The sequence below is a fragment of the Triturus cristatus genome, chromosome 2_2, assembly GCF_964204655.1.
Source record: "Triturus cristatus chromosome 2_2, aTriCri1.1, whole genome shotgun sequence".
NCBI classification, from domain to species: domain Eukaryota; kingdom Metazoa; phylum Chordata; class Amphibia; order Caudata; family Salamandridae; genus Triturus; species Triturus cristatus.
The window spans coordinates 1,256,666,226-1,256,692,256 of record NC_140582.1 but is presented as its reverse complement, the minus strand read 5'-3'; the positions used below and the strand labels follow the sequence as shown (position 1 = coordinate 1,256,692,256).

The following is a 26,031-nucleotide window of genomic DNA, read 5'->3' as shown; positions in this document are numbered from 1 at the left end:
GTAAGGGGGTACACTCCTAAAATAATCCCTGCTTACCCCCTTGGTAGCTTGGCACGAGCAGACAGGCTTATCTCCGAGGCAGCGTGTAAAGCATTTGTGAACACATATGTGAAAAGGTGGCCTGATATATGCTGTCCACTAGTTCTAGTGGGCACCTTGTATCAGTCCAAACAACCCCTTATGGTGATAGGGTAAAGACAACCTTTATTGAATGCTATCCTAGTGGTAGCTAGGAAGAGCAGCCTTCAGGCTAAGTCTTGAAGGAATGTAAAGCAGCTTGTTTTACCAGTCTATAATCTCTTGAATGATCAAATGAAAAGACAACCACACCAGGTATATATTCAAAATATATGTATTTAAGATAAAACACACCCCGCTAGTCTCTTTATGAGACTGGAGTTCGAAGTACTTTGTTTACAAGTCAGCAATTATCAGTAATAGCACAAATACACGTTTGGGCCCTAGGGGCGTACCAAACCATATACCAAAAAAGTGGTATAAGAACCACGACTGGAATAGACACTAGGCATATAGCCTGTAGAATCGCTGGGACCCCAAGAAACCACCCAAGGTAGTCGCACAGGGGACCCACGGGGACTGTATGCAGTGTGAAAACACAACCGCGGGTTCCCGTTAGCTTCTATGGGCAATGTCGCGGTTGGAAATTTAAAGATTAGGGACACTTCTAATCGAGTCAGGACCAAACCCTTATGGATTTAAGAAGTTCTAGGGCTAACACCCACGAGAGCACCGGAGTACTCGAGTTACCTCACCCAGGGAAGACGGGTGCATAGGTGCCTTTTGGTGTCGGGTCGCGTCGTCGATTTCAATGGAAGCCTGCAAAGAACTGCTGCTGCCGTGAAGAGGAGAAGTGTCCAAAGAGATTCAAGCCTGGATCTGGGATGGAAGGAACCTGAAAGCAGAGGGGACAGAGTCTGGGTCACTAGCCAGTGATCGAGGGCAGGATGGACCAATGCCCACAGATGTTGGGTGCTTCAGGTGAGTTGATGGGTGTCTTTACTCTTTAGCCACGAGGTCCAGGAGGCGTCGACAAAGTCCATGAGCCGGATTCGAGCTGTCCCATAAAGTCTGTCGAGTGCTGCGGTGTCGGCGACCAGAATGGACCCAACAAGCCTTGGCAACGACAAGTCACTGGAATTCAGAGAAAGGACCGCGGTGCAGACCAGCAAGGTCTGAGGGACTCGCCCAGTGAGGGTAAGTCAGGGCACGTCTGGAGCAACCAGGAACGCCCAATCAGAAAAGGAGTTGCCTTCGTGGGGACCTGCTAGCCAACGGGCTAGTGATCGCGAAGGAGCCTCGAGCGGTCGCACTTGAAGCTGGCCCACAGGTCACTCGTGGAGTGGAGGCCAACAATCTTCGGTGCAGGAGGTGCTCAAGGCTGGGGCTACTCGGAGCCCAAAGCACAACTTCGAGGAGGACCAGAAAGATAGTGTTTCTGCAAAAGTTCACGGTATCCAGGGGTCACAATTCCACGTCACCCACGATAGCCACGGGCCTCAGCTTTAATGTAGACTCGGGGTTGCCTCGGGTAAGTCTGGAAATCCACCTCTGGTGATGCAAAGATTTCGGCGTCCGGCGGGAGCTTCAGCGATGCAGACCGGTCAGTTGCTTCTTTGGTGCCTGCCAAGCAGGGGAGTCACTCCTTGACCCCAAGGGAGATTTCTTCAGTCTTCTAGTCAAAGTAGAACGTCGAAGGTCCAGGATATATGTTGCAGAGTTTCGTCCAGGGTAATCTAAAGTCCTAGGGACTGGATTCCTATACTTGTAGTAAGTTTAGGAGATGGACTAATTCTAAGGCCCCACCTATGGGTGGGCTTGGAAAGAGGGGTGGTTACACCCATTTCCTTTGTCCAGTTTCGCACCAGAGCAGGGGCAGGTAGCCCATACAACCGGTTTGAACTGGGCTATGCACAGGGACAGCAAACGTGCCCCCAGTGCAGGACTTCAAAGCACCATAGAGTGCTCCCGCCCAGCCCCAATACACATCTGCCTGTCTGGGGAGGTGGTCACACCTCCCTTCGACAGGAAACCTATTGTCCAGGCCTCCCCTGCTGGAGTTGCGGTCAGCAGCAGGAGGCCAGACCCGTGTCTGTGGCAGAGGCATCCATTTTGTGATGCCAGGGCTCAGGAAAGTCCTACTGGGTTTGACCAGTGTGAACATGTCTTTCCCTCTAGAAGGGTGGAATGCTACCCCCGTCGCCAGAACTGGCGGGGGGTATGTGAGAAGTTGGCCTGGCATATGCTGGTCACTAGTTTTAGTGGCCACCTTGCACCAGTCCAATTCAACTCTTATGGTAGATAGGCTATAAGACAATCTTTTAAAGAAAACTATCCTAGTGGTAGCTGTGGAGAGCAGCCTTCAGGCTAAGTCTCTGAGGAATGTAAAGCAGCTTGTTTTACCTTATAATCTCTTGAACTACCAAATGAAAAGGACACCACACAGGTATATATATCAAATATATATGTATTTATTCTTAGATACACTCTACTAATCTCTTTATGAGATTAGAACCCAGATACACATTCAAATGTCAACACTTCTCAATAAATTAAGCACAAATATGGCTGTAGCCCTAGGGGCGTACCAGACCATATGCTAAGAAAATGGTTTAACAAACTCGACTTGCAAAATGAAAAGGCCCAGGGCCTTGGGAATCGCTGGGGCTTCACTTCTGCTGTGTTAGCAGGTAAGTAATCAGCCCACGGGAGACGCGTGCAGTGTCTAAACACACCCGCGGGTTTCCTATTGGTTTCAATGGCACAAGTCGCGGTTTGTAATTTCAAGTTTTAGGGCACTTCGAGGAAGTCAACAAGCAAGCCACTTACAGGGTAAGTATGTCGAGGGCCAACACACACTTGGGCACCGGAGTGCACGAGTTACCTCACCCACGGAAGCCGGGTGCATAGGTGTCTTTTGGTGTCGGGTCGCGATGCTGTTTTCAATGGAGATCACTGAAGACTTGCTGCTTGTGACGACTGGAGAGGTGTCCGCTGGAATCCGAAGATGGATTGAAGTTGAAGAGGACCTGAAAATTGAGGGGACAGAGTTCAGAGTCACTTGCCAGTGACCGGTGGCCAGCAGGATGGATGACCACTGATGTCGCGTCGCTTCAGGTCGTCGATGGTGATTTGTCTCTTCGCTCACGAGGTCCAGGAGAGATCGACGATGACCAGCAGCTGGATTCGGAAGGTCCCACGACGTCTGCCGCTGATGACGGTGTCGGCAACCGGATTGGAGCCAACAAACCTTGGCAACTGCAAGTCTCGTGTGGAGTGAAGATTGACGGTGATGCAGACCAGCAAGGTCTGATGGACTTACCCAGCGAGGGTAAGTGAGGGCAGGCCCGGAGCAACCAGGAAAGCCCTTGAAGTCGATGAGAAAGTCTTCGGTTGAGTCACTAGCCAACGGGTAAGCAACCGCGAAGACGCCTTTGCAGGAAAAGTTCCACAGGAGCCCACGGTCACTCGGGTCGGGGTAGGCCGCTGATTTTCGGTACCAGACCTGCTAGGGACTTAGACAACAGATGGTCCAAAGCACAAGTTCGTAGAACGTTGTTTATGGTTTGCACTCAAAAGCAGTGCACGGTTCCCTGGTATTGCTGTTCCTTGTCACTCGTGGGGTCCAGATGCCACAGCTTCGCTGGGGACTCAAAATGGCCGACGAGAGGTCAGGCAATCCGCTTCAGGGGACGCAGGGACTTCGGACTCCGGCGGGAGCGGTGAAGTTTGCAACCGTTGATCAAGTTACTGGTGCCTGCCAAGCAGGGGAGTCACTCCTTGACTCCAAGGGAGATTCTTCAGTCTTCCAGAGATAGTGGAACGTCGAAGAGCCAGGATTGTTCTTTGTAGAGCGTCGTCCAGGGTTAATCTGCATTTTATTGGCAATGCTTGGTATCTTATAGTGAAGATAGGGGAGGGACTAGCTCTATGACCACTCCTCTAGGAGGGTCAGGGTAGTGGGTGGTTACACCCACTTCCCTTTGTCCAGTTTCGCGCCAGAGCAGGGGCAGGTAGTCCCCGAACCGGTTTGAGCTGGCATATGCACAGAGGAGCCTACTGCTCCCCCAGTGCAGGAGTTCAAAGCACTCTAGGAGTGCACCCACCCAGCTCCAATACACTAAATCCAGTCTGGGAGGTGGTGACACCTCCCTGTGACAGGATACCCTTTGTTGGGCATCCTCCACTGCGAGTTTCGGTCAGCAGCAGGAGGGCAGCCCAGTGTCTGTGCTGGTGGCATCCATTTTGTGATGCCAGGGCTCTAGAAGATTTCTACCGTTTAGTACAGTGGGTACATGTCGTCCACTCTAGAAGGGTGGGATCATACTCCCACACCAGTTATTGGTGTGGGGGTATGATTCCAAGTTGTTTGACACCAAACATGACATGTTTTGATGCAGTCATTCCAAAGTTAGCATTTACCGCGAGGTTATAATGCACTTAAGAGTATATGGTTTAACCGCATCCACAAACAGCAGCAGAGAATAGACTCTGCCAGCTGCAGAGGGGTCCTGCTCATGCAGAAGCACCCCCTCACATAGTAATCCAAGCACCCTGCCCTCAGGATTGTTAGGGCCTGCAAGAGGGGTGACTGATAGGTTTATATGTGTGTGTATGGTGAGATATAGGAACCTATACCTCAGTGAGGAGTGCTAACACTACCTCACACAGGCTGCAGTAGCAGGGCTGTGGTGTCAGATTGTAAATGTAAATGTGTATGTGCTTATATAGCGCCGAATCACCCCTGGGGGTATCTCTGCGCTGTACTCATACCGCTGTAGGAACCCTTCCTGGCTATCCGTGTGAAGTGTCCACTCCTGGGCACCCCCATGGTGAAGCCAGGCATCCCAGCACTGTTGGGGCCGTTGCGGAGACTAAGCAAGCTATTGCCCAGAGTTGCAGCGTGGGACCCATGATTAGGATAGGCACTGATGCGAGAATATCAGGTCCGAGGAATTTATAGCCCAAGACCCTGCCGCGTCGGGAATCGAACCCTGGTCCCGGACCAGTGCTCTACATCGAGGTCTGCCACTCTAACCATTGAGCCACACTGCTTCCCAGGGATGGCATAATACATGCTGCAGCCCCTGGTAGGCCTGTGAAGTACCAATGCCCTAGGTACCTAAGGTACCATATACTAGGGGCCCATAAGGTACCACAGTATCCAATCACTAGTGCATCTAATATGCACACCAATCATTTAAGGGAGTAAGCAGATAGGCTGGGGTCCTGGATAGCAGGATCCCAGCCAGACTAGTCAAAAACCATTCAAACACCAGGAAAAAAAATGGGTGCAACCATATAGTCAGATTCCACCTTCCTACAGGGTAGTATGTGGAGAAGTGTGGCTCAATGATTAGAGCGGCAGACCCTGATGCAGAGGTCTAGCCCGGGACCAGGGTTCAATTCCCCGCCTCGGTGGGTCTTGGGCTCAAAATTCCACGGACCTGACAATTCTCGCCTCGGTGCCATTCCAATCATGGAGTCCCACTCTGCAACTCTGGGCAATAGCTTGCTTAATCTCCACAACGGCCCCCACAACGCTAAGGATGCCTGGCCTCCACCTTGGGGGTGCCCAGGAATGGGCGCCTCACAGGGAAAGCCAGGATGGGTTCCACATCGGTATTCGTACAAGCGCCTTGAGACCCTTGCGGGTGAGTAGTGCGCTATACAAGTATCAATTTACATTTACAAGTATCAATTTACATTAGTATTCCAATGCGTTTGACACCAAACACAACATGTTTTGATGCAGCCATTCCAAAGTTGGCATTTACTGCGAGGTTCTAATGCACTTAAGAGTATATGGTATGACTGTATTACAGAACAGCCATAAGGAAGTATTTCTGAAAGCTGCAGAGGGGCACTCACACAAAACCAAGCACTCTGCCTTCAGGATTGTCCAGGCCTGCCATAGGAGTGGCTTATAGGTTTATATGTGTCTGTATATATGTGTGGCTTTAGGTAGCCTATACCACTGTAAGGGGTGCAAGCACACCCTTACCCAGGCTGCAGTAGCAGACCTGTGGTGCTGTTTTGGAGTGCTTCCCAGGGGTGGCATAATACATGCTGCAGCCCCTGGTAGGCCTCTGAGGTACCTATGCCCTAGGTACATAGTATACCATATACTAGGGGCTTATAAGGCACTCCAGAATCCAATTAGATATGTACCTAATGTACATGGAAACCATTTTAGAGAGGAAGCAGCTAGGCTGTGGTCCTGATTAGCAGGTCCAAAGCCAGACTAAGGTCGAAAAACAGTGAAACACCAGAAAAAAGTGGGGGTACCCATGTGAAGCAGATCCTACTCGTCTACAACATACAGTAATCAAGTGACAACACTACAGATGAACACCACACAAGTTTTATATCAAAAATAAGTATTCTTTATATAGACTTTATCACAAGACCATAAACGACACAAATCCACAATACTGTTACTTTAAAATGGTAGAATTTAGCTTCGTTCTCTTAAGATGGTAAATGTGACACTCGGAGTTCAATGTACCTTAAGATGCGTAACGCAAGACAACGAAAGTGTTGCAAGGACGGTGATGCGATGAAGATCCGGTGCAAAGAAACAAAGATGGGCACTTTCTTCTTGATGTGACACGCTTCCCGGTGATGCGGCGTCGCCTGATGCGACGTCGATCCTCTTCTCCGGCGATGCGAGATGTTTCCTCACGATGCGAGCCGCGACACTCTTCCCGGTGATGCGGCGGCGTCTGATGCGACGTCGAGCCTCTTCTCCGGCGATGAGCCGCGACAGGCCCTGCGACACGCTTCCCGGTGATGCGGCGGCGCCTGATGCGACGTCCATCCTCTTCTCCGGTGATGAGCCGCGACAGGGCCTTGTTGTGAAGCGGCAGTTCAGCGACAAGCTTCCTGTTCTTGAGTCACGCTTCCAGCTCCTTGCGACACGCAAGTCCTCAAGAAGTCCAGCACAACTGCAGACACTTCAAAATAACTTTTGGGGAGCTGGTGGGTGAAGTCTGTTGGCCCTGAGACTTCAGCCGGAGGCAAGCTCTTTTCCAAGCCTTGGAGATCCTTCACAAGTTAAATAAAGTGCACACAAAGTCCTTTCTCCTTTGGCAGTCAGGCAATCACGGTAGGCCAATCCCCCAAGCGGCACTTCAGCTTAGGGATAGTCTCTCCTCAGTTTCTTCTGGTTCCACTCCACAGCAAAGGTTTCTTCTTGGTTCCCAAAGTGTTCTAAAGTTCTTGGGTTTGGGTCCCAATATGTATACCCAGTTTATCTTTGTTCTCTGAAGGCAGAGAGGCCTTTGCCTAGTCCAAACCAGTTCTGGTCAGTCCTGGAGCACTTTGTTGACAAGACTCCTTTCCTTTCAGAGTGCAGGGCAGAGACATCCGACACACCACAGGAGGTGGAGCCAGCATTGTGGAGGGAAGGCACAGCCCTATGCAGGTCCCAGGTGCAACTCCTCCCACCCATCTAGATGCAGATCTCTCTATTCAGCCCTGTGCTGACTCACCCTGTCTCCTGGAATCCCCCAGCCCCTGTCACTCAAACTCCAGACAAGGAATACACAGCCTAGCAGAGTTAGGTTTGGATGGTTAGACAAGAAAATACCTACTTTCTAAAATTGGGATTTTCAAACACAGAATGTTAAAACCAACTTCACTAAAAGATGTATTTTATCATTCCTAGTTCAGGCATACTAAACTTGAATTTCTACCATGTTCCCTGAGTCAGTTAGGATTATAAGATGTAATAATCAAACTGCCCATTCTGGCCTATGGGGAACAGATAGCATTGCAATAGTGAAAAACGAAAATGGCTATAATTCACTATTAGGACATGCCACACACATCATTGCTTGTCCTACCTTATACTTGCAATGCACCCTGCCCTTGGCCTATCATAGGGGTGTCTGATATGAAGAAAAGGGAAGGTTTAGGGACTGGCAAGTGGGTGCACTTGCCCAGTCAGCTTGACAGTACCAAACTACACGCAGGCTCTGCAATGGCAGGCCTTAGACACAGGCAGGCTACTTCTGTGGGTGGCACAACCAGTGCTGCAAGCCCACCCGCAGCATTTGGATTACAAGCCTTGGGCACTCCTGGTGCTCTGTACTAGGTTCTGACAGGTAAACCAAACCAGCCAATCATGGAATCACTAATTCATACATCAATTTACCATAGGGAGCACTTGCACTGTGGCACTCGACAGCAGTGGCACAGTGCCCAAAGCATCTAACACCAGCAAAAACATGTGAGGCAACAGCAAAAAATAGAAGGGAGAACCACGCCAAGGTGCCAGGTCTAACACTTATGATGAGGGCACCACAAGAGCAGGAGTTCCAACCAGACTCAAGGTTTGCGTGACTTACGTATGGGACTCCATAAGAGCAGGAGCTTGCATCCAGAATCAAGGTTGGCGTGGCTTACGTATGATGAGGGCGCCACGAGAGCAGGAGCTTGCATCCAGACTCAAGGTTGGTGTGGCTTACGTATGATGAGGGCTCCACGAGAGCAGGAGTTTGCATCCAGACCCAAGGTTGGCGTGGCTTTCGTATGATGAGGGCTCCACGAGAGCAGGAGCTTCCAACCAGACTCAAGGTTTGCTTGGCTTACGTATGATGAGGGCTCCACGAGAGCAGGAGTTTCCAACCAGACTCAAGGTTTGCGTGGCTTATGTGGCTTACGTATGCTGAGGGCTCCACGAGAGCAGGAGCTATCATCCAGGCTCAAGGTTGGTGTGGCTTACGTATGGGGCTCCATAAGAGCAGGAGCTTAAATCCAGGCTCAAGGTTGGCGTGACTTCCGTATGACGAGGGCTCCACAAGCTTGGGAGCTTCCCTCCAGAATCAAGGTTGGCGTGGCTTATGTATGATAAGGGCTGCACGAGAGCGGGAGCTTGCATCCAGACTCAAGGTTGGTGTGGCTTTCGTATGATTAGGTATAATGCGCTCCTGGCCTACATTTGGGTGGAAGGTTTTGTATTGCTTTGATCACCTCCCACCCCCACCAGGCCTGCTCATAAATCAGTATCTTTGAGATGTTTCTCTGCCTTCATATCTGACTTTGCGTTTGGAGTTGAGTGCATCCAGTGGCAGAAGCTTTGGGCCAGAACACATAACCTCTTATGCTGTAGTCACCCCCTTATGCTCTCCTTCAGTTGCCTTATTTCTCTTCTGTGCCATGTTTGACCTAACAGTAGAATAGTGCTGATGTAGAACAAAATTGAAGAATCAGTTGAATATGAAGTCCCTATAGCATTGTCCAGCATTTGTTTTTTTTTTTTACTCACCCACGTCCAATAATAGGGGGGAGAAGCTGTGTGGCAGTCTTGCTTGAGTGACCGTTAAATGGCTTTGACCAGTAGAGTGGTTTGCTGGTGGTGGTGAAGGATATATGCATATGTAAATAGTTTATTGCATTTTTGTACTAGAATTAAAATATAGGTTAAGGTGCCAAGTTTTCGAGTTTTAGGTCTCGCCTGAGTCAGCGCATGCGCTTCTCTGGCGAGACTTTTAGTAAGAGGGCTTTAAAAATCCGACCACACGCTTTTGCTTGTGGCCTAAAGCTTGCGGTTACACGCGCAGTTACGTGCACAGGCGCCATCTGGCTTTCCTCTCTCGTCATGGCTTATTAAGCCAGACGTACCTCCTTGTTGTTCCATGGAGCATCGGGCACTTTCTGCATTTTGCCTCTGGCAGCTGAATTCTTCGGACAGCTTTTTTCATTTTCTGCTCCATCGAAGTGCACTAACGACATAGAAACAAAAGTGGCTCCTTAAACGTTTCACAGGCAAAATACTACAGATTCAATTAAAATACAATATCGCCATTATCCTGAAATAATTTTTGTGTATATATATATATATATATATATATATATATATATATATTCACTTAAAAAACCATAGGTTGCACACATGTTATAGTTAGCTGGGCATTTCACTCGTAAAAAACCAATGAAATTCCCCCGTTATAGTTAGTGCGGGCAACTATAACTCACGCGACCGCAATCCTCTGCTGATGACGTCCGATATTACATCACTGTATTTAGACACTTATTTACCCATGTCTTCTTCCATTAATCTTTAGCTATACATAAATTACAAATATTTATTTTTCATAAAGACACATATGTCATCAGTGATGTAATATCTGACGTCATCAGCAGAGGATTGCGGTCGCGTGAGTTATAGTTGCCTGCACTAACTATAACGGGGGAATTTCATTGGTTTTTTACGAGTGAAATGTCCAGCTAACTATAACATGTGTGAAACCTATGGTTTTTTAAGTGAATTTGCAAGGTTTTTTAAATGCTAATTCGTAACTATAACGTGTGTGAAACCTATGGTTTTTTCAGTGAATTTGTACGGTTTTTTTAAATGCTAAGGTATGTATTTATACATTTTTTTTTTTCAGGTTTTTCACCGTGCGCGCACCGTGAATTTTTGTTTTTTTTTTTTTAAATTGCGAGGTGCACGCACCGTGCGCGCACGGTGCGCTTCCCGCACCATGCGCGCGCTGTGGGCGGTCGGTGCGCTTTGCGCACCGAGCTCCCAGGTTCGCAGTGCGTGCCGTGCGCGCACGGAGCGCGCACCTCGCGATTTAAAAAAAAAAATGTTTTTTTCTCCCTTGGGGGTCCTTCTGTGACCCCCTGACCAAGGCTAGGGGGTCAGGAACTGTCCACTCTGCCCCCTTTTCACGTTCTCCACCTTTTTTTTTTCACCCCCTCGGACTGCGAGAGACAAAATGGCGGCCGACACTTCCTGGTTTCGACCGATTCGAATGTTTACCGACATCTAACAACCAATCAGAATTGCGATCGTGCACGGCAGGGTGCGCGCACAGTGCGCGCACGGTGCGCACGTATAGATATTGATATGCTTTTAAATGCTATTTTCTCAGGAAATACTGAACAGATTTACACCAGCAAAAGGCACATCCCTGACCTGAGGACTACCTCTCTGCCAAATTTCACGTAATTCTGTTCAGCCGTTCGGGCTGTAGCTGCGACTAAAGGTCCTATGGAAAAATGCATGGGGAAAACGTGTTTTGGGACCCCCCCTTTTTCTCGGCCCCCGCTTGACGAATCACCCCGAGACTTTCAGGGTAGGAGCTGAGCAGAGCGCCCCATTTTGAAAATTTCGCGAGGATTCGTCAACCGACGCCAAAGTTATTCAAAATAGAATTTTGAGATTTCCTATGGAAACTAGGTTGTAACTATAACTATCTACTGGCGACCGCCAGTAGATAAAATATATATATATTATATATATATATTATCTACTGGCGGTCGCCAGTAGATAGTTATAGTTAGGACCGTGTTTCCATAGGAAATCCGCAACATTCTATTTGGAATAACTTTGGCGCCGGTCGACGAATCCTCGCGAAATTTTCAAAACTAATGGGGCGCTACGCTCCGCTCCTACCCTGAAAGTCTCGGGGGGGATTCGTCAAGCGGGGGCTGAGAAAAAAGGGGGGTCCCAAAACGCGTTTTCCCCATGCATTTTCCCATAGGACCTTTAGTCCGAGCTACAGCCCGAACGGCTGAACAGAATTACTTGAAATTTGGCAGAGAGGTAGTCCCCAGGTCAAGGATGTGCCTTTTGTAGGTCTGGTGTAAATCTGTTCAGTAGGTCCTGAGAAAATAGCATTTAAATCAATATATATATCTGTAAGCGCGCTCCGTGCGCTTACCGTAAGCTTACCGTACGCGTACGGTGCCGTGCGCGAGCTCAATTCTGATTGGTGGTTACATGACTGTAAACATTCGAATCGGTCGAAATCAGGAAGTGTCGGCCGCCATTTTCTGTCTCTCGCACTGAGAAACAAAGGTGGGGAACGTGAAAAGGGGGCAACGAAGAGAGTTGCAGACCCCCTAGTGTTTGTCAGGGGGTCCAAGAAGGACCCAAAAGTACGGAAAATACATTTAATAATTTTTTTTTAAAAACGCGGAGTGCGCGTACGGTAAGCTTACCGTACGCGCACGGCAAAAAAAAAATTAAAAAAAAATAAAGAAGTAACAATCACATTTATTAAATAAATTAAAGGACCCACAAGGGAGAAAAAAACAAATGTTACTGTGTAAAAAAAGGCGAGGCGCGCACGGCATGGACTGTGCAACGCGCGCACGGTGCGCGAAGCGCACCGTGCGCGCAGGGTGTGCGCACAGTGAAAAACCAGGAAAAAAATAAATAAATAAATACATAACTTAGCATTTAAAAAAACGTACAAATTCACTAAAAAAACCATAGGTTTCACACACGTTATAGTTAGGAATTATCATTTACAAAACCTTGTAAATTGATACTTGTATAGCGCACTACTCGCCCGCAAGGGTCTCAAGGCGCTTGTACGAATACCGCTGTGGAACCCATCCTGGCTTTCCCTGTGAGGCGTCCACTCCTGGGCACCCCCAAGGTGGAGGCCAGGCATCCTTAGCGTTGTGGGGGCCGTTGTGGAGATTAAGCAAGCTATTGCCCAGAGTTGCAGAGTGGGACTCCATGATTGGAATGGCACCGAGGCGAGAATTATCAGGTCCGTGGAACTTTTGAGCCCAAGTCCCGCCGAGGCGTGGAATTGAACCCTGGTCCCGGGCTAAACCTCTGCATCAGGGTCTGCCGCTCTAATCATTGAGCCACACTTCTCCACCTTGCAAATTCACTTAAAAAACCATAGGTTTCACACGTTATAGTTAGCTGTACATTTCACTGGTAAAAAACCAATGAAATTCCACGTTATAGTTAGATCAGGTAACTATAACTTGCGCGACCGCAATCCACAATGTGTAATTTCAGATGTCATCATTGATGTCATGAGTGATGTCACTGACCATGTCATGAGTGATGTAATATGTGACGTCATCAGCAGTTTATTGTGGGCGCGCGAGTTATAGTTACCTGATCTAACTATAACGTGGAATTTCATTGGTTTTTTACCAGTGAAATGTACAGCTAACTATAACATGTGTGAAACCTATGATTTTTTAAGTGAATTTGCAAGGTTTTGTAAATGATAATTCCTAACTATAACGTGTGTGAAACCTATGGTTTTTTCAGTGAATATATATATATATATATATATATATATATATATATATATATATATATATATATATATATATATAATAAATAGGCTTGCAACGACCCCTTTTATCCACTGGGTGTCACTGCTACCTTAAGAATAATAACGCTGCAGGAAACTTGTTTGATCGTGCAGCACTTAAACATTTTAATACAACTGCAAAATAAGAGACAGTTTCAACTGTGGAAAATGCATTCTATATTTGTTTTTTCAGATGTGTCTGATGTACTAATTTATTGGTTATGCAAATCGAATAACTAGGTTTATGCCCAAGTTAGTTTTTGCTTAACCTGAATGTGAGTAACATGCTTAGTGTCTGCTAATCACGCATACTTCTTTAGAAGAGACCCTAACTATGCTAATCGCCATCGATAAATGCTGAGTCGAGGCAGCAGCGGCTTTCAAATGTATATTCATTTCCACCCTTTACAGGTTCACAAACGGAAGTAATTACCTTGAGGTGGGTTGTAAAGTTTGGTGTAAGGCAACTAAACTGACCTGGGAACCCGAAACCCCCTATATCAACACATTTTTATTTAGGTTTTTGTAAAGTGCTCTCTTTTGACGTTTTGCCGCTTCGTAGCGCTAACTGTAGGGAACAGGGCAATTTTCGGTCAATGTATAGTTACTTCTTATGGATGAGGTCGGAGTGTATCTGACCGAATGATCACCGAGAGGCCCTGTCCTTCTTGGGGAGAGGGGGAATGAGGGGGCGGGAAGGCTCCATTAAATAGACTTGTTTTTAGGTTTGTGTGCAATGTAAAGGTGTAAATATGTGAAAACGAGCTGTTTAGTGCTCTGCGCCAACTACATTTTCCTACTTCCAGGCCCACATGGCACCACCTTGGGTTTTTGAATCCTCTTTCAGAAGGACCCTAAGCATGATATTGTTCAGAACCTCGCATTTGTGGTGTACCTGCTACAATAACCAGCATTGGCATAGCCAATAGGTCTCGCCTTTGGGATTTTATAAGTGTTTAGCCATGCAACACTTGATGTTGTTGCACCAAGGATATTGTGCTGGATAACTAAACACTTATAAGGTCCCAAAGGCGAGACCTATTGGCTATGCCAATGCTTGTGCTTCCTTGTCACCTCCCAGGCTTCTCGAGCTCAGTACTTCAGATGGACTCAAGGATAAGCTCAGTTTCATGGCTCCCTTGATCAGACACATATGGATGGTCTGAATACTGATCTCAGCTCGTCCCCTGATAGCAGCACAAATTCTGCGCCCTCTTGTCTACAGGAATGGGCGAGCAGTATTACATAGCGGGCCTTGGGCATCATCAACCTGCGACTACAGAGCCATGTTTGCACTGAGCTTCCACCTCTGGGGTACTGCAGGTGCCTCAGTGTTAGGCGTTTTGTATTGGGTGAGACCATTACAGCTTCTGCCTTTCAAGCAGCCCGTGGAACTGCACATCAAAATGGTATGTGAAGAGTATGAAAGTCTGATTTTGGCAACTTCCAGTCTGGTGGAGTGATCTTGCTCCTTTTGGAGAGAGAAATTTGCCACAGCAGGTTTGTAGGTATGTATGTATGATTCAAAAGCATTATTTAAGGCTAATTAAGGCGTTCCTCTTTCGTTTTCTGTGTCTAAGAATGGATGCAGATCCTCTTGACATGACAACTGGGAGGCAGGTTTATTTAGCCTAAAGACTAGTGAAGCTTACTGGTTAGTAATTGGGCCGTTGATGATTCGGCTCCTCACCGCGGTACCTGGATCCTCAGATTTGTTTGCTGGCGACAGCCCTCATTGACTCCCCTCTACATCCGCATATTGGGATTTCAGAAGATCACTCCAACTTTGGTACACATTTAGACCATGGTAGCTCAGCAAGTTGTATGCTTGTGTTTGAGAGTTTATGCTGGGAAGCCACAAACAGGAGCTGTCCTCTCATCCAGACAAAGGATATGGTCTATGCTGACTTAGTCATTTGACTGCAGCTGGCAGGTCTGAGCTTCAAAAGTCTACAGACAAAGACAGTCGGGTAGAGTTCTTCAGGTGCACAGAAAGCCCTGATTTAAGGGCTCGAAATGAAAGGTGAGGAGATATTTTTGTCAGTTTGACAGAGACTCTGGCCTTGGGACCTGCAGAGGCTTTTCAGTGCTTGAGAAATCATCAGGTTGTTACTTGACGTCTTAAGTTGAGTAAAATAATGAAATGATTACTCCCATAAAGTCTCCAACTGACCCTGGCTTGTTTGGATCAGAGATCCCAACGTTTGCCCCTTGAAAACAGGATTGACCAGTGACCGACTCACTGGTCGGACTTGTCACTGTATCTAAAACAGCCCTCCCTGCCTTTTAGTGCTAGATCTGTAAAAAACCCATCTCACCCAGCACGGCCATCCTTTGTATGATCCTGGCATGTCGTGGAAGGCTCCTCAGTTCGTTTTAGCCCCTCAGGAGTACGGGTGCCATGGATTGACTTTGCTTCAACCCTGCGCGTGTTTCAGGGGCGTCCTGAAAGGTGACTACCATTCTGGTCAGTTGTCCCTTGTCGTGAGCAGCACATTCGGCCAGGTCAGCTCTGGATTTAGTTAGCAGGAATAAAACTTTGAGCATTGCATTTCTAAGCTTTCATCCATGAACGGATTCGATTCCTTATCTGCACATGTACAAGCACAGAAGAGTTCATGTCATGTAACCAGCTGATGGTCCTGACACGTTCTGAGTCTGTAGTTTTTCATATATGTTAAAGGCACGCTCTTGCTCTGAAAGGAATTTACTTGCAGCATTGGTCAGTGACGACGAGAACCATTGAATAATAAGTTGCCAATGTGAGATGTCAAGTACTTTTTTTTAAAGCCTTGATTTTCTCTTAATATTTCAGTTTTTAAACTTTTCGTGCATAATATTAAATATTTGTAACAGTTTTGCATTAAGATAGATCCTAATATACATTTCTCCATCTTCTCTGTGGATTCCAACTTTTTCTTGTACTTGCTGTAAGAATTAGAAAACATTTGGGCTGATGCCCTGCATTCGTCTGTACAGATCTGTTGGCCATAAGCACTGGTGCCCAACCAGTGTTAAACCTAATGCAGAACGTAAAACTACACCTGTTCTGCTTGACCTCTGGGCCCAGGTTTACAGCCTTGTACTCCAGGTTTCTGATGTGCAACAAAACCAGAATCTGTAATGAAATGCTTGTGTATACTGAATGCAAATAATTGTTACATTCTCATAGACCAGACTTCTGGGCGGGGATATTGCAGTCACAGCTTTGCAGCTCCCAGTCACTGGACTGGGACACTCTAACATCTCTTTAGGTCCAACGCCAGCACTGGTCGCCTCTGTCCGACCTGCAGTGGGTGAATTCCTGATAATCCCATGCACCTGTCCAGTCTCAAAATAGGCATGGGCTGCGTTTGGGTGTAATCCACCTCTTCGTAGGCTAAAGGGGACGAAGAGATTTCATCTTTATTTTTATAGAACGTTGGGAAATGAAGATGGCCTGGTCATGTGACTTGTGAGTTAAATAGAGCACTAAGAGGTATTGTGATAAGCCTGTAAGAAGGAGTTCTTCTATCGTGAATTATATTACGTTGAATGTTTCTCTTCTCAAGGAGTTTGTTTTTACTGGAAACTTAGCTCCCTACCCCTCCATGTCGAGTCTTTCTGTAGTTCGACTGTTCTCACCGCTTAAGAGGTGTGCCGCTACTGTGCGTACCAGTCTTGGATTTGGGTTGATGAATGCTGCCGCTGACACTCATTCATGCCGGTGGGCTTTGGTTTGCAAGTGGAAGTAGTGGGTAAACTCGAAAATCAGGCTCTTTCGTGGCGGTTGTGACCAGGTCCATGTCCAAGTACCTGTGATGGATGATACTGTCTGGGTCATTTTTATAACGTGCCACTTACCATGTGGTGTTAGTGAAGTAAGTAGGTTCCTACATTGTTTGTGAATAACAGTGGCTAAGTGGAAATAAAGCTATTTGTTACTCGCCCACCCAGCTGCCCCTTTAAATTGTACTGTATCAGGTTTACTCCAGCAGCAAATGTTAGCAACTCTCTAATCACTTTTTTTTCTATTTACCTGAACAGTTTGTGCAAGACCTTTGATTCTATCAAGGACGCAGCAATGGATGAGGTTGTCCGCTGTAAAAATGCTACTATTGTAATAACAAGGGACTCAAAATGAAAGAGCAAGGGGAGCCATCTGAAGGTGGAGAGGAGCCGTCTGAAGGTGGAGAGGAGCCGTCTGAAGGTGGAGAGGAGCCGTCTGAAGGTGGAGAGGAGCCGTCTGAAGGTGGAGAGGAGCCGTCTGAAGGTGGAGAGGAGCCGTCTGAAGGTGGAGAGGAGCCGTCTGAAGGTGGAGACGAGCCGTCTGAAGGTGGAAAGGAGCTATCTCTCTGGGATTGTCGAGACACAGAAGACCGATTAAGACCTGCATATGGACAGGGGCTACATGTCTGTGATCCACATAGTACCACAACTTTGAAGAAACATGCACCAGAATGTGGGTACTCTTCTGCCTCAGACAGATGTAGGAGTGGGAGCTCAGAGATTCCGGTTTCTTCAGAGAGACCGAGGAAGGGGCACACAGGAAATGTCCATTTCTTGGGGGTCTGGTCTGACGATGATCACCACAGCTCTGAGGACGAGGATTTGCCACCGCTTACAGTTGCCCATCATGGAACTGAGACTACTGCTTGTTTGGAAGAAAATGGCCATTTCAAAAAAGTAATCATAATTAAAGAAGAGGATCAGTCAGACGGGGAGAGCGAAGATCTGGAGGGAAAGGAGCAGAGGAAAGAAGAGCAGAGTTCTTTATTAGGGGACCACCTTAGTTCAGAAGAGAGCGTAAGCATGGACTTTCCTGTGTGTCGTTATCGCATTTTACACCAAGAGAATATCACCAGTGCCTCGTCAGAAGGTGAGACCCATGTATTCACAGTGCAAATGTTTTTAGGTCTTGCCTATAGACTGCTTAACTGTTTTTTTCCCCCAGACTTTTGTTTGAAAAAACATTCATAACAAAACACATTTTCACTGTAAAAACTAAGGTTAATGTAAATTTATGGTTCGGCTTGCTAATGGGTCCATAACGTGTGCTTTAAAAAAAAAACTTTGAAATATACTTTAAAAAAAACGTCAAAGTACAGTTACGGTTACTAAACACAATCTAACAAGCATTAACAATAGCAGGAGGTCTGGCTTGTAATTGAAAGTGTCTTTTCAGTCACTGATGTGTTTAGGCACTCAGTAAGTTGTCATGTATACACTCTAGTATTCAGTCTTGAACTCATACATCCAGTGACACAAAAATGCCTTTCATTTTTCCGCCACGGTGATCTATATTGCTTCTCACCGGTTGGCTTTCTTATCAATCTCCTTTGTCCTGTTTCTTACTCCGTGCAGTTTTTCTCTTCTTGTGTGTCCCTTCCCCAGAGCATAGTTAATTCATCTTTATCAGCGGGAACAGTTAAGCTCCAAGCTGCTGCTTTATCGTTTTTTACTTTGCTTCGTTTACGCCTCTTACTTAGATTTTTAAAACCTGGTGCGGGGAGGGTGGGGACTGTTTTTTGAATCTGTGCACTGTATTGAATTTGAACTGGCACCAACCTCCTTCGCCTCACCTCACGCACTTTGTATCCTCTACACGTCTGCTCTCCCGTTGAGAGCCTCCTCCTATGTTTTTCTGGCTCTCCAGCTCCCACACTCCTCTAGGAGGAGTGGTATTCCGGAATCACACCAGAAGTGCGGCCATCTTAGTTCCGCTGCGGTCTAGTGGTTCTCGGTGCACACACTATATAATGTGCCTGCCACCGCGGACGCGTGCAGAGGGCGCGCCAAAGGCAAGTCCGTCTGTACCCACCCGGACCGCGGCCAGCGCACGCCACGGTACCTAATCTTCACCAGGTATGCTGTTAACAAGAGATGCCTTGCTTGGCCTTAATAATGCTTCACAGCATTACGATAATTATATGCATCCTGATAACTGGAAATGCTCTATAATGTGTAGGAAATGCAAATTTGAGCTCAGTCTCCAACCTGAACTGACTGAGAAATTCAGGAGGCCCTCTAACTCACTGCGAGGGGGACTGAAGAATGTGCGATCCTTGTTTCAGCGTGCCCAAAACATTCATGACCTGCTCCTAGACTTGGACCTCGATATCCTTTTTGTTACAGAAACTTGGCTTCGGGAGTGGTGCCGCCCAGATATCGCTCTAGACCCACCCTCCGAAATATACCTTGTATAGACAAGATAGGCGGGAATCACGGGGAGGAGGGCTTGGAATACTTTACCGCAACACGCTCCAATGCTCGACTTATGAGATCTCAGAACTGAAGGGGGCGGAAAATGTGGGCTTCTGCTTCCTCATTGACGAATCCACCTCTTTCCCTGGATCCCTGATCTATCGCCCACCAGACCTAAACTCCCAATTTCCTGACGTGCTAGGTGACTCCTTAGGCCCTTTTACTCTCAGATACTCTAATTTCACCGTTCTTGGGGACTTTAACATACACTTAGAAGGTAAGAATGAACCTGGAGTTAGAAATTTCTTAGATACCCTGGAAACCTTCGGACTGGAGCAGTTGGTGTGTTCTCCCACTCATTATGCTGGACACCCTGGACGGCATGTGCTCAAATCACTGCTCTCTAAAAGGTAATGCCCCAGTGCCCATGCCATTGACAGATCATTGGTTTGTCCCATTTGAGATAAAACTCGAGCATACTAGCACCACATCGGGTCTTACCCATGACACCCCCAAAACGGTCCGGAAATGGGGCAAAATGATAGCCAATTCTGACCTCTATAATAAAGCACTGGACCTGAGGCCCAACATATCGGGAGATCCTGCTAGGGATTCACAACATTTCAACTCCTGGAAGCCCATCCTCAGCAACGGTCCGCCCCCCCCCCCCCCCCGTCAACTTAAAAAAGAAAAATCACAGCACTAAAATCTCATCCCCATGGTGCACTCAAAGGTTGATAGACCTACACCTTCAATGCAGATAAAACGTAGATGGCGAAGAGATTATAAACCAGATGAACTTGCCCTGTTCAAACAGGCCTTAAAGGTCTATCACCATCAAATTAGCCTGGAAAAGAAAGCATACTACACTGAAGCACTTGCATCAGCGGACTCGGACCAAAAAACGATTTTAAAAATTGTGAAATCCTTTATGCATCCTAAATCACTCGAATAAGATATCCCCACTTCATAGACTCTCTGTAATCAAATAGCTGACTTCTTTGAACAGAAAATTCAAAACATACATATTGACTTTAAGGGGATGCCTCTCCCTGACATAGAATCGGGATCAGAAACCCAGAACAAGGTTCAGTACCTACATTCATTTCAAATGATTGATAAGGCACAATCTCGCCAAGCTATCCTCTCTTGTAAGCCAGGATCTCCTTTCGATCCCTGGCTCTCGAAGGTTCTTCACGCAATCATTGACCCTGTCAACCCACTCATTAACAGCATATGTAACAGCAGATGTAAAACTAAGTGCGGGAGATGTGTGGCCGTTCTTGGGTTAAAAGCTCTGAATACTCTCCCCTGTCACTTAAAAGCATCCTGCGGGCATCTACGGATTGCCGTATCGGCTGACCGTTTCCCTGAAGATCTGTTATCCTGGTTTCCCGGAGCATTTGATTCGGATTTATACACTTCCCTATGATCTGTCCATAAAAGACACAGGGAGGTAAGCCGTATCGAACTACGAGGTAGCATCTCTTATTATCTAAGGTTCGACGTTGCATTTAAAACTTTTGCCATCTGAGCAGCTTTGACAAACGCAGATTCTCCGCCTGGATGGCCGATATCCGTTCATTTCCAGGTTGATGACGCCACTTAGTGGATGGGTGCCCTAGTTTGAACTTATTTGCTGTCATCCCTAAACGTTTTCACTACCGGTTGTCCCTATTCATCATTCCTGTGCAGGCCCCATGGACTCCTGACACTAATTTACTGTTACGCCCTGAAGAAGGTGACACCCCGACATTGGGGAGTAGCAACACCGAAACTCACGTCGGCGTGTTTGATTGAAAACAAATTCCGTTCCTTACACATGCATCTTATTGTTTGATTTATGTATAACATATTCATGCTGATTTGAACAATCGTTTTCATTCATCTATTCAAAGTTACGTTGTGACCTTTGATGTAAATCTTTATTAACTGTGGATCGCTTACCAGCAAATCAATTGCCTTATGAAAGTGTAAAAAAAGTTTATTTCTGTGTTGCATCTGTATAGGGACCTTGTATCACATCTAGGTATAATGTTTGATGAATGTAAAGTGTGTCTTCACAGTCTGAATGGGTGATGTGAGTGTGAGAATGTATGAATTATCTGTATGAAAGGTAGTCCATGGGAATTTCCATCATTGAGGGCCAATATCATTTAAAAAATATATATTTTATGATGTAAAGACATGATTCATACATTTATGTGAGGTATGTGAATAATAGCAAAACAAAAATAAAATGTTTGTTTAAACAACTACCTTATTTTCCTTTGCTTGAGCACATGATACAGCTGGAGTGGCATATCTAACGACTTAATTGCGTTTTTTGAAGTAGACAGGTAGTGCAGACTGTTTTCTTGATACTCTCTCCTGTCATCTGTTTCATTCACTCCGAACCCTCCTTCAGAAAGTCATTGAAAACCTGGTTCTTTGGAGCCCCGGATTCTCTCTGCTTCTCTCCTGTTTAATTTACCCATAGTTGGGATAGCAGCATCCACCTGAGCACGCGGTCTGTTTCTGTATAGCGCCAAGATACTCCGGCAGAGTGATAGTCGCGCTTTTAGGTCCTAACTATAACTATCTACTGGCAACCGCCAGTAGATTATATATATATATATATTACCTACTGGCGGTCGCCAGTAGGTAGTTATAGTTAGGACCACGTTTCCATAGGAAATCCGCAACATTCTATTTTGAATAACTTTGGCGCCGGTTGACGAATCCTCGCGGATTTTTCAAAATAGGTGGGGCGCTACGCTCCGCTCCTACCCTGAAAGTCTCGGGGGGATTCGTCAAGCGGGGGCTGAGATAAAAGGGGGGTCCCAAAACGCGTTTTTCCCATGCATTTTTCCATAGGACCTTTAGACACAGCTACAGCCCGAACGGCTGAACAGAATTACTTGAAATTTGGCAGAGAGGTAGTCCTCAGGTCAAGGAAGTGCCTTTTGTAGGTTTGGTGTAAATCTGTTCAGTAGATCCTGAGAAAATAGCATTTAAAAGCATATATATATGTGGGCGGAGCCTAACCACACATCTCATCCTGAGATCTGATTGGCTGTCAGCACTTCATCCAAGAAGTGTTGGCAGCCATCTTGGGACCAATATACATGATAGCACCTCATTAAAAAGCATTGCAGTTAATAAAAGGTTTTAAGACTTTAGTTACATTATAAATCATTTGTTGATGGTACCATACTCATTTTAGGAATTGTGGTATGTTCTAAGGTGATTTCACCATGTGAAAAAGCCTTCTGCTGGGATATCATGATTGAGAGAAAAATATTTTCTCATGCTTTTACCACAGAGGTTTGGAAGGTGATCTATAGGCTAAACTGAGAGCTTATTTTCTGTAAATTCACATTATCTTTCTCAGTCATGTGAGAATGAAGTCTGACATTCTCAGTAAAACATGTACATCCAACAAGGGCAGAGACTGTCAGTTGATTCCTTTGTGTTCTACTGCAGCTTCCCAGAGTGTTCCAAAGAACTACTAGAGCGCTAACAGTCCTACTTATGATAAACGTATGGCACACCTGAAGCCATCTTGCTTGGATTAAAGTGGTAACTCTTAAAACATTTAATTTAAAAAGGAACAAAATGAGGGGGTTCATTTTTCAATAAAAAGTATGATTAGTGCTGCAGAAAGAAAAATTAGGGCACATTTTGAGTGACTTCTCAAATCCTCTTCTATTTCATTAAAAAATTCTGACATGCAGACTGAAACATGCACTTTCAATACCAGCAGCAGTTTTCCCTGGTGAGCAGTAGCTTTACTACAGTGATCTAATGAGCAAAAAGAGTGCTAACATTCTGAATTTATGGCAAATGTGTGACACATCTGAATGCCTTCTTGATGGAATCAAAGTAAAAAACTGAAAGTATTTCCTTCTGAGGAGACTGCAGTAAATGAGGAAATTAGGAAACTTCATAACAAATAAGTCTCCCAAGATGGCCACCAGAGACAAAAGAGCCCAAATGTAGCCCAAATATCACCCAGATGTAGCCCAAGTATAGCCCAATGACAGAATGTCACAGAATGTTCTTAAAAACAACTAGAGCGCTTACTGTCTTCATTATGACAAAAGTATGGCACACCTGAAGCCATCTTGATTGGAATAAACTGGTAACACTTAAAACATTTAATTTAAAAAGGAACTCAATGAGGAGGTTCATTTTGCCATAGAAATTATGATTAATGCTGAAGAAAGAAAATGAGGGCACATTTTGAGTGACTTCTCAAATCCTCTTCTATTTCATTAAAAAATTCTGACATGCAGACTGAAACATGCACTTTTAATACCAGGAGCAGACTTCCATGGTGCAGTAGTTTTACTACAGTGATCTAATGAGCAACTAGAGTGCTAACATTCAGAATTTATGGCAAATGTGTGACATATCTGAATACCTTCATGATGGAATCAAAGTAAAAAACTGAAAGCATTTCCTACTGAGGAGACTGCAGTACATGAGGAAATTAGGAAACTTCATAACAAATAAATCTCCCAAGATGGCCACCGGAGACAAAAGAGCCCAAATGTAGCCCAAAATCACCCAGATGTAGCCCAAATATAGCCCAATGACAGAAGTGTGCAAAACACTTATTATTTTGTGTTTTTGCAGTGTTATATAGTGCAGACTTGTCAGGTATTGGAGTGCTTTACATGAGCATTGGTTACATCACACAAGAACACATTCATTTTGGTTGTAGACATGGGGAGACTAAGTGATTTGACCAGAATCACAGAATGTCGAGCTGAAGCAGAAACTTCAACCTGGTTCCCCAGTTGCAAAGTCTGCAGTTCTGGAAGTAACACCACATCATCTCCCCTAAGTGCAACATTTAATCAAGTGGTCAACTGGATAAAAAAACATAAAGATAACAAATAATTTAAAAGTGCTTTGTCGCTATTTGAAAACTCAGAAAATATGTCCTTATTTTAGCCTTTTAGAGCACTAACCATAATTTTGATGCCAATAAGACCCTCTCATATATGTAATTTCTAAAGGAAATGCTCTAGGTATTACAGTTTTGATTACATCAAGATGATGTCAGGCGTTCCACACTTTTGTAATAAATATAGAATGTTAGCAATCTAGTTGTTCATTAGGATACTGTTGAGAGGCAGAGGCCAGGGGCACGGACTCTGAAAATTGAAGGCAGGTAGGAGGGTGCAAAGGCAACAATTTAACCACACTGAGCAGGCAGGAAGGGCCGTGGAAGCACAACAGACTATGGAGGGCAGTGGAAAGGGGGGCAGGGGCAACAAACCAACAATACAGGACTTGCAAGAGAGGCTGTTGGAGGCAAGATCTATTACGGGTCAAGGAAGCTAGGGGCGGTCCCCAGATCCCCGGGAGCCACCACAGAACTGAGCAGGAGAGTGAGTCAGGGACAAAAGGGGCACCTTAATTTGACCCGGGGTGCCTAGGAACGCTTGCTCCAAAAATGAAGAAAACAGACATATGAGACATGGAATTGGAGGCAGAATACAATGGCAGTTTAATGAGAAGATGCAACTTCAAAGAAACCGCAGAATAGAGACATAAAGTACAAAATACAGAATCCAGATAATCATACAGCTGTCATGATATTCTCTGTATCTCAATTAATGTACTGACAGAGAGAGAGAGAAAACACATCTATAAATGCATCATGAGAAACAAGTTACACCAAGGAAAATGTTACCTAGGAACACTCACGTTTACTCTTAGAGCAAGCATTCCTGCAATTACAATACAAAATCTTTTAAATGCAAAAGTAAAGAGAACAACGGTTAAACATAACATGACATTTCATATAGGTAAAATATAATAAGATACTTCAAGCAAAGCAGAGCAAGACATTTTAAGCAAAGGAAGACAAGAGCTCCCAGCTCTTGGGGAAAACCTGCACTGCCTGTTAACCTACATACAGACGGCGAGGTAGTCCGTCGATATCTGTGGGTGCTCCCTTTTTATATCATTTTGTGGGCTCCTTTGCACGCTACATCTACCTACGTATGCTACCCAAAAGCTTCGTCTGCAGATTTTACCAGACATTTCGTAATTTACCCACTTAATGCTGACAATGGACTGGGTGAAAAGGTCAGTCTCTCAGGCCAATCGCTTATCGTAAGTTCCATAGAGCAAGCAGAAAATAATGGGTATTGTACGGGAATTCTATATATTCATGTATAAAATCTCCTCAGTTCTCCTAACTTGACGCTCTGCGGTTGCCACTTCCTTAAAAGCGGGAAACCTGCCCAGGAAGCAAGTACCAGTCCAGGATGCAGCCTACTGTATGTCGACAGCTTCAGGGGGATGTTGAACTTTGATACCGAGCACGGAGCACTCGGGTAGGGTGGGGGCTACTGGTTTGGAGCAGAAGGCCTCGCAGACCTGCCTTCAGACTGCTATACACTAAAATTGCAGAGCTATGGTCAATTTAACAAAGAGGCCTACATATTGAACAGAAGGGCCTACACAGGGGTTTTATACTGGCTGAGTGGTAAGGATGTCTCAGGATAATTATATAGCAACACAGGACCCGCTGGTCAATTTAATACGGCCTACAAATGCAGCTGGCAGGGCAAGGACAAGGGTCTCATACTTCAGGTGTGGACAGAACGGGCCAGGGGCCCCCTGTGATACAAAATCTACCCTCCTTCAAGCCTGTGGCAATGTAATAGACCATTGTGGGCAGAAGGAAGAGGCAATGGTAGTACAACCATACATGCCAACAGACCCGATTCAGCCAGGAAACGTCCAA

The 26,031-nt window shown here is 45.8% G+C and overlaps 1 protein-coding gene across 1 annotated transcript in view; it reads left to right on the top strand.

Moving 5' to 3' along the window:
- Positions 1 to 26,031, top strand: part of LOC146863547 (uncharacterized) — a 113,596-nt gene that overhangs the window by 15,841 nt on the left and 71,724 nt on the right. Inside the window, exon 2 of the mRNA XM_085643004.1 lies at positions 17,127 to 17,958. Within this exon, the coding sequence (XP_085499130.1) occupies positions 17,220 to 17,958 (739 nt within the window). The 5' untranslated portion in view covers positions 17,127 to 17,219. The remainder of the gene's footprint in view (positions 1 to 17,126; positions 17,959 to 26,031) is intronic.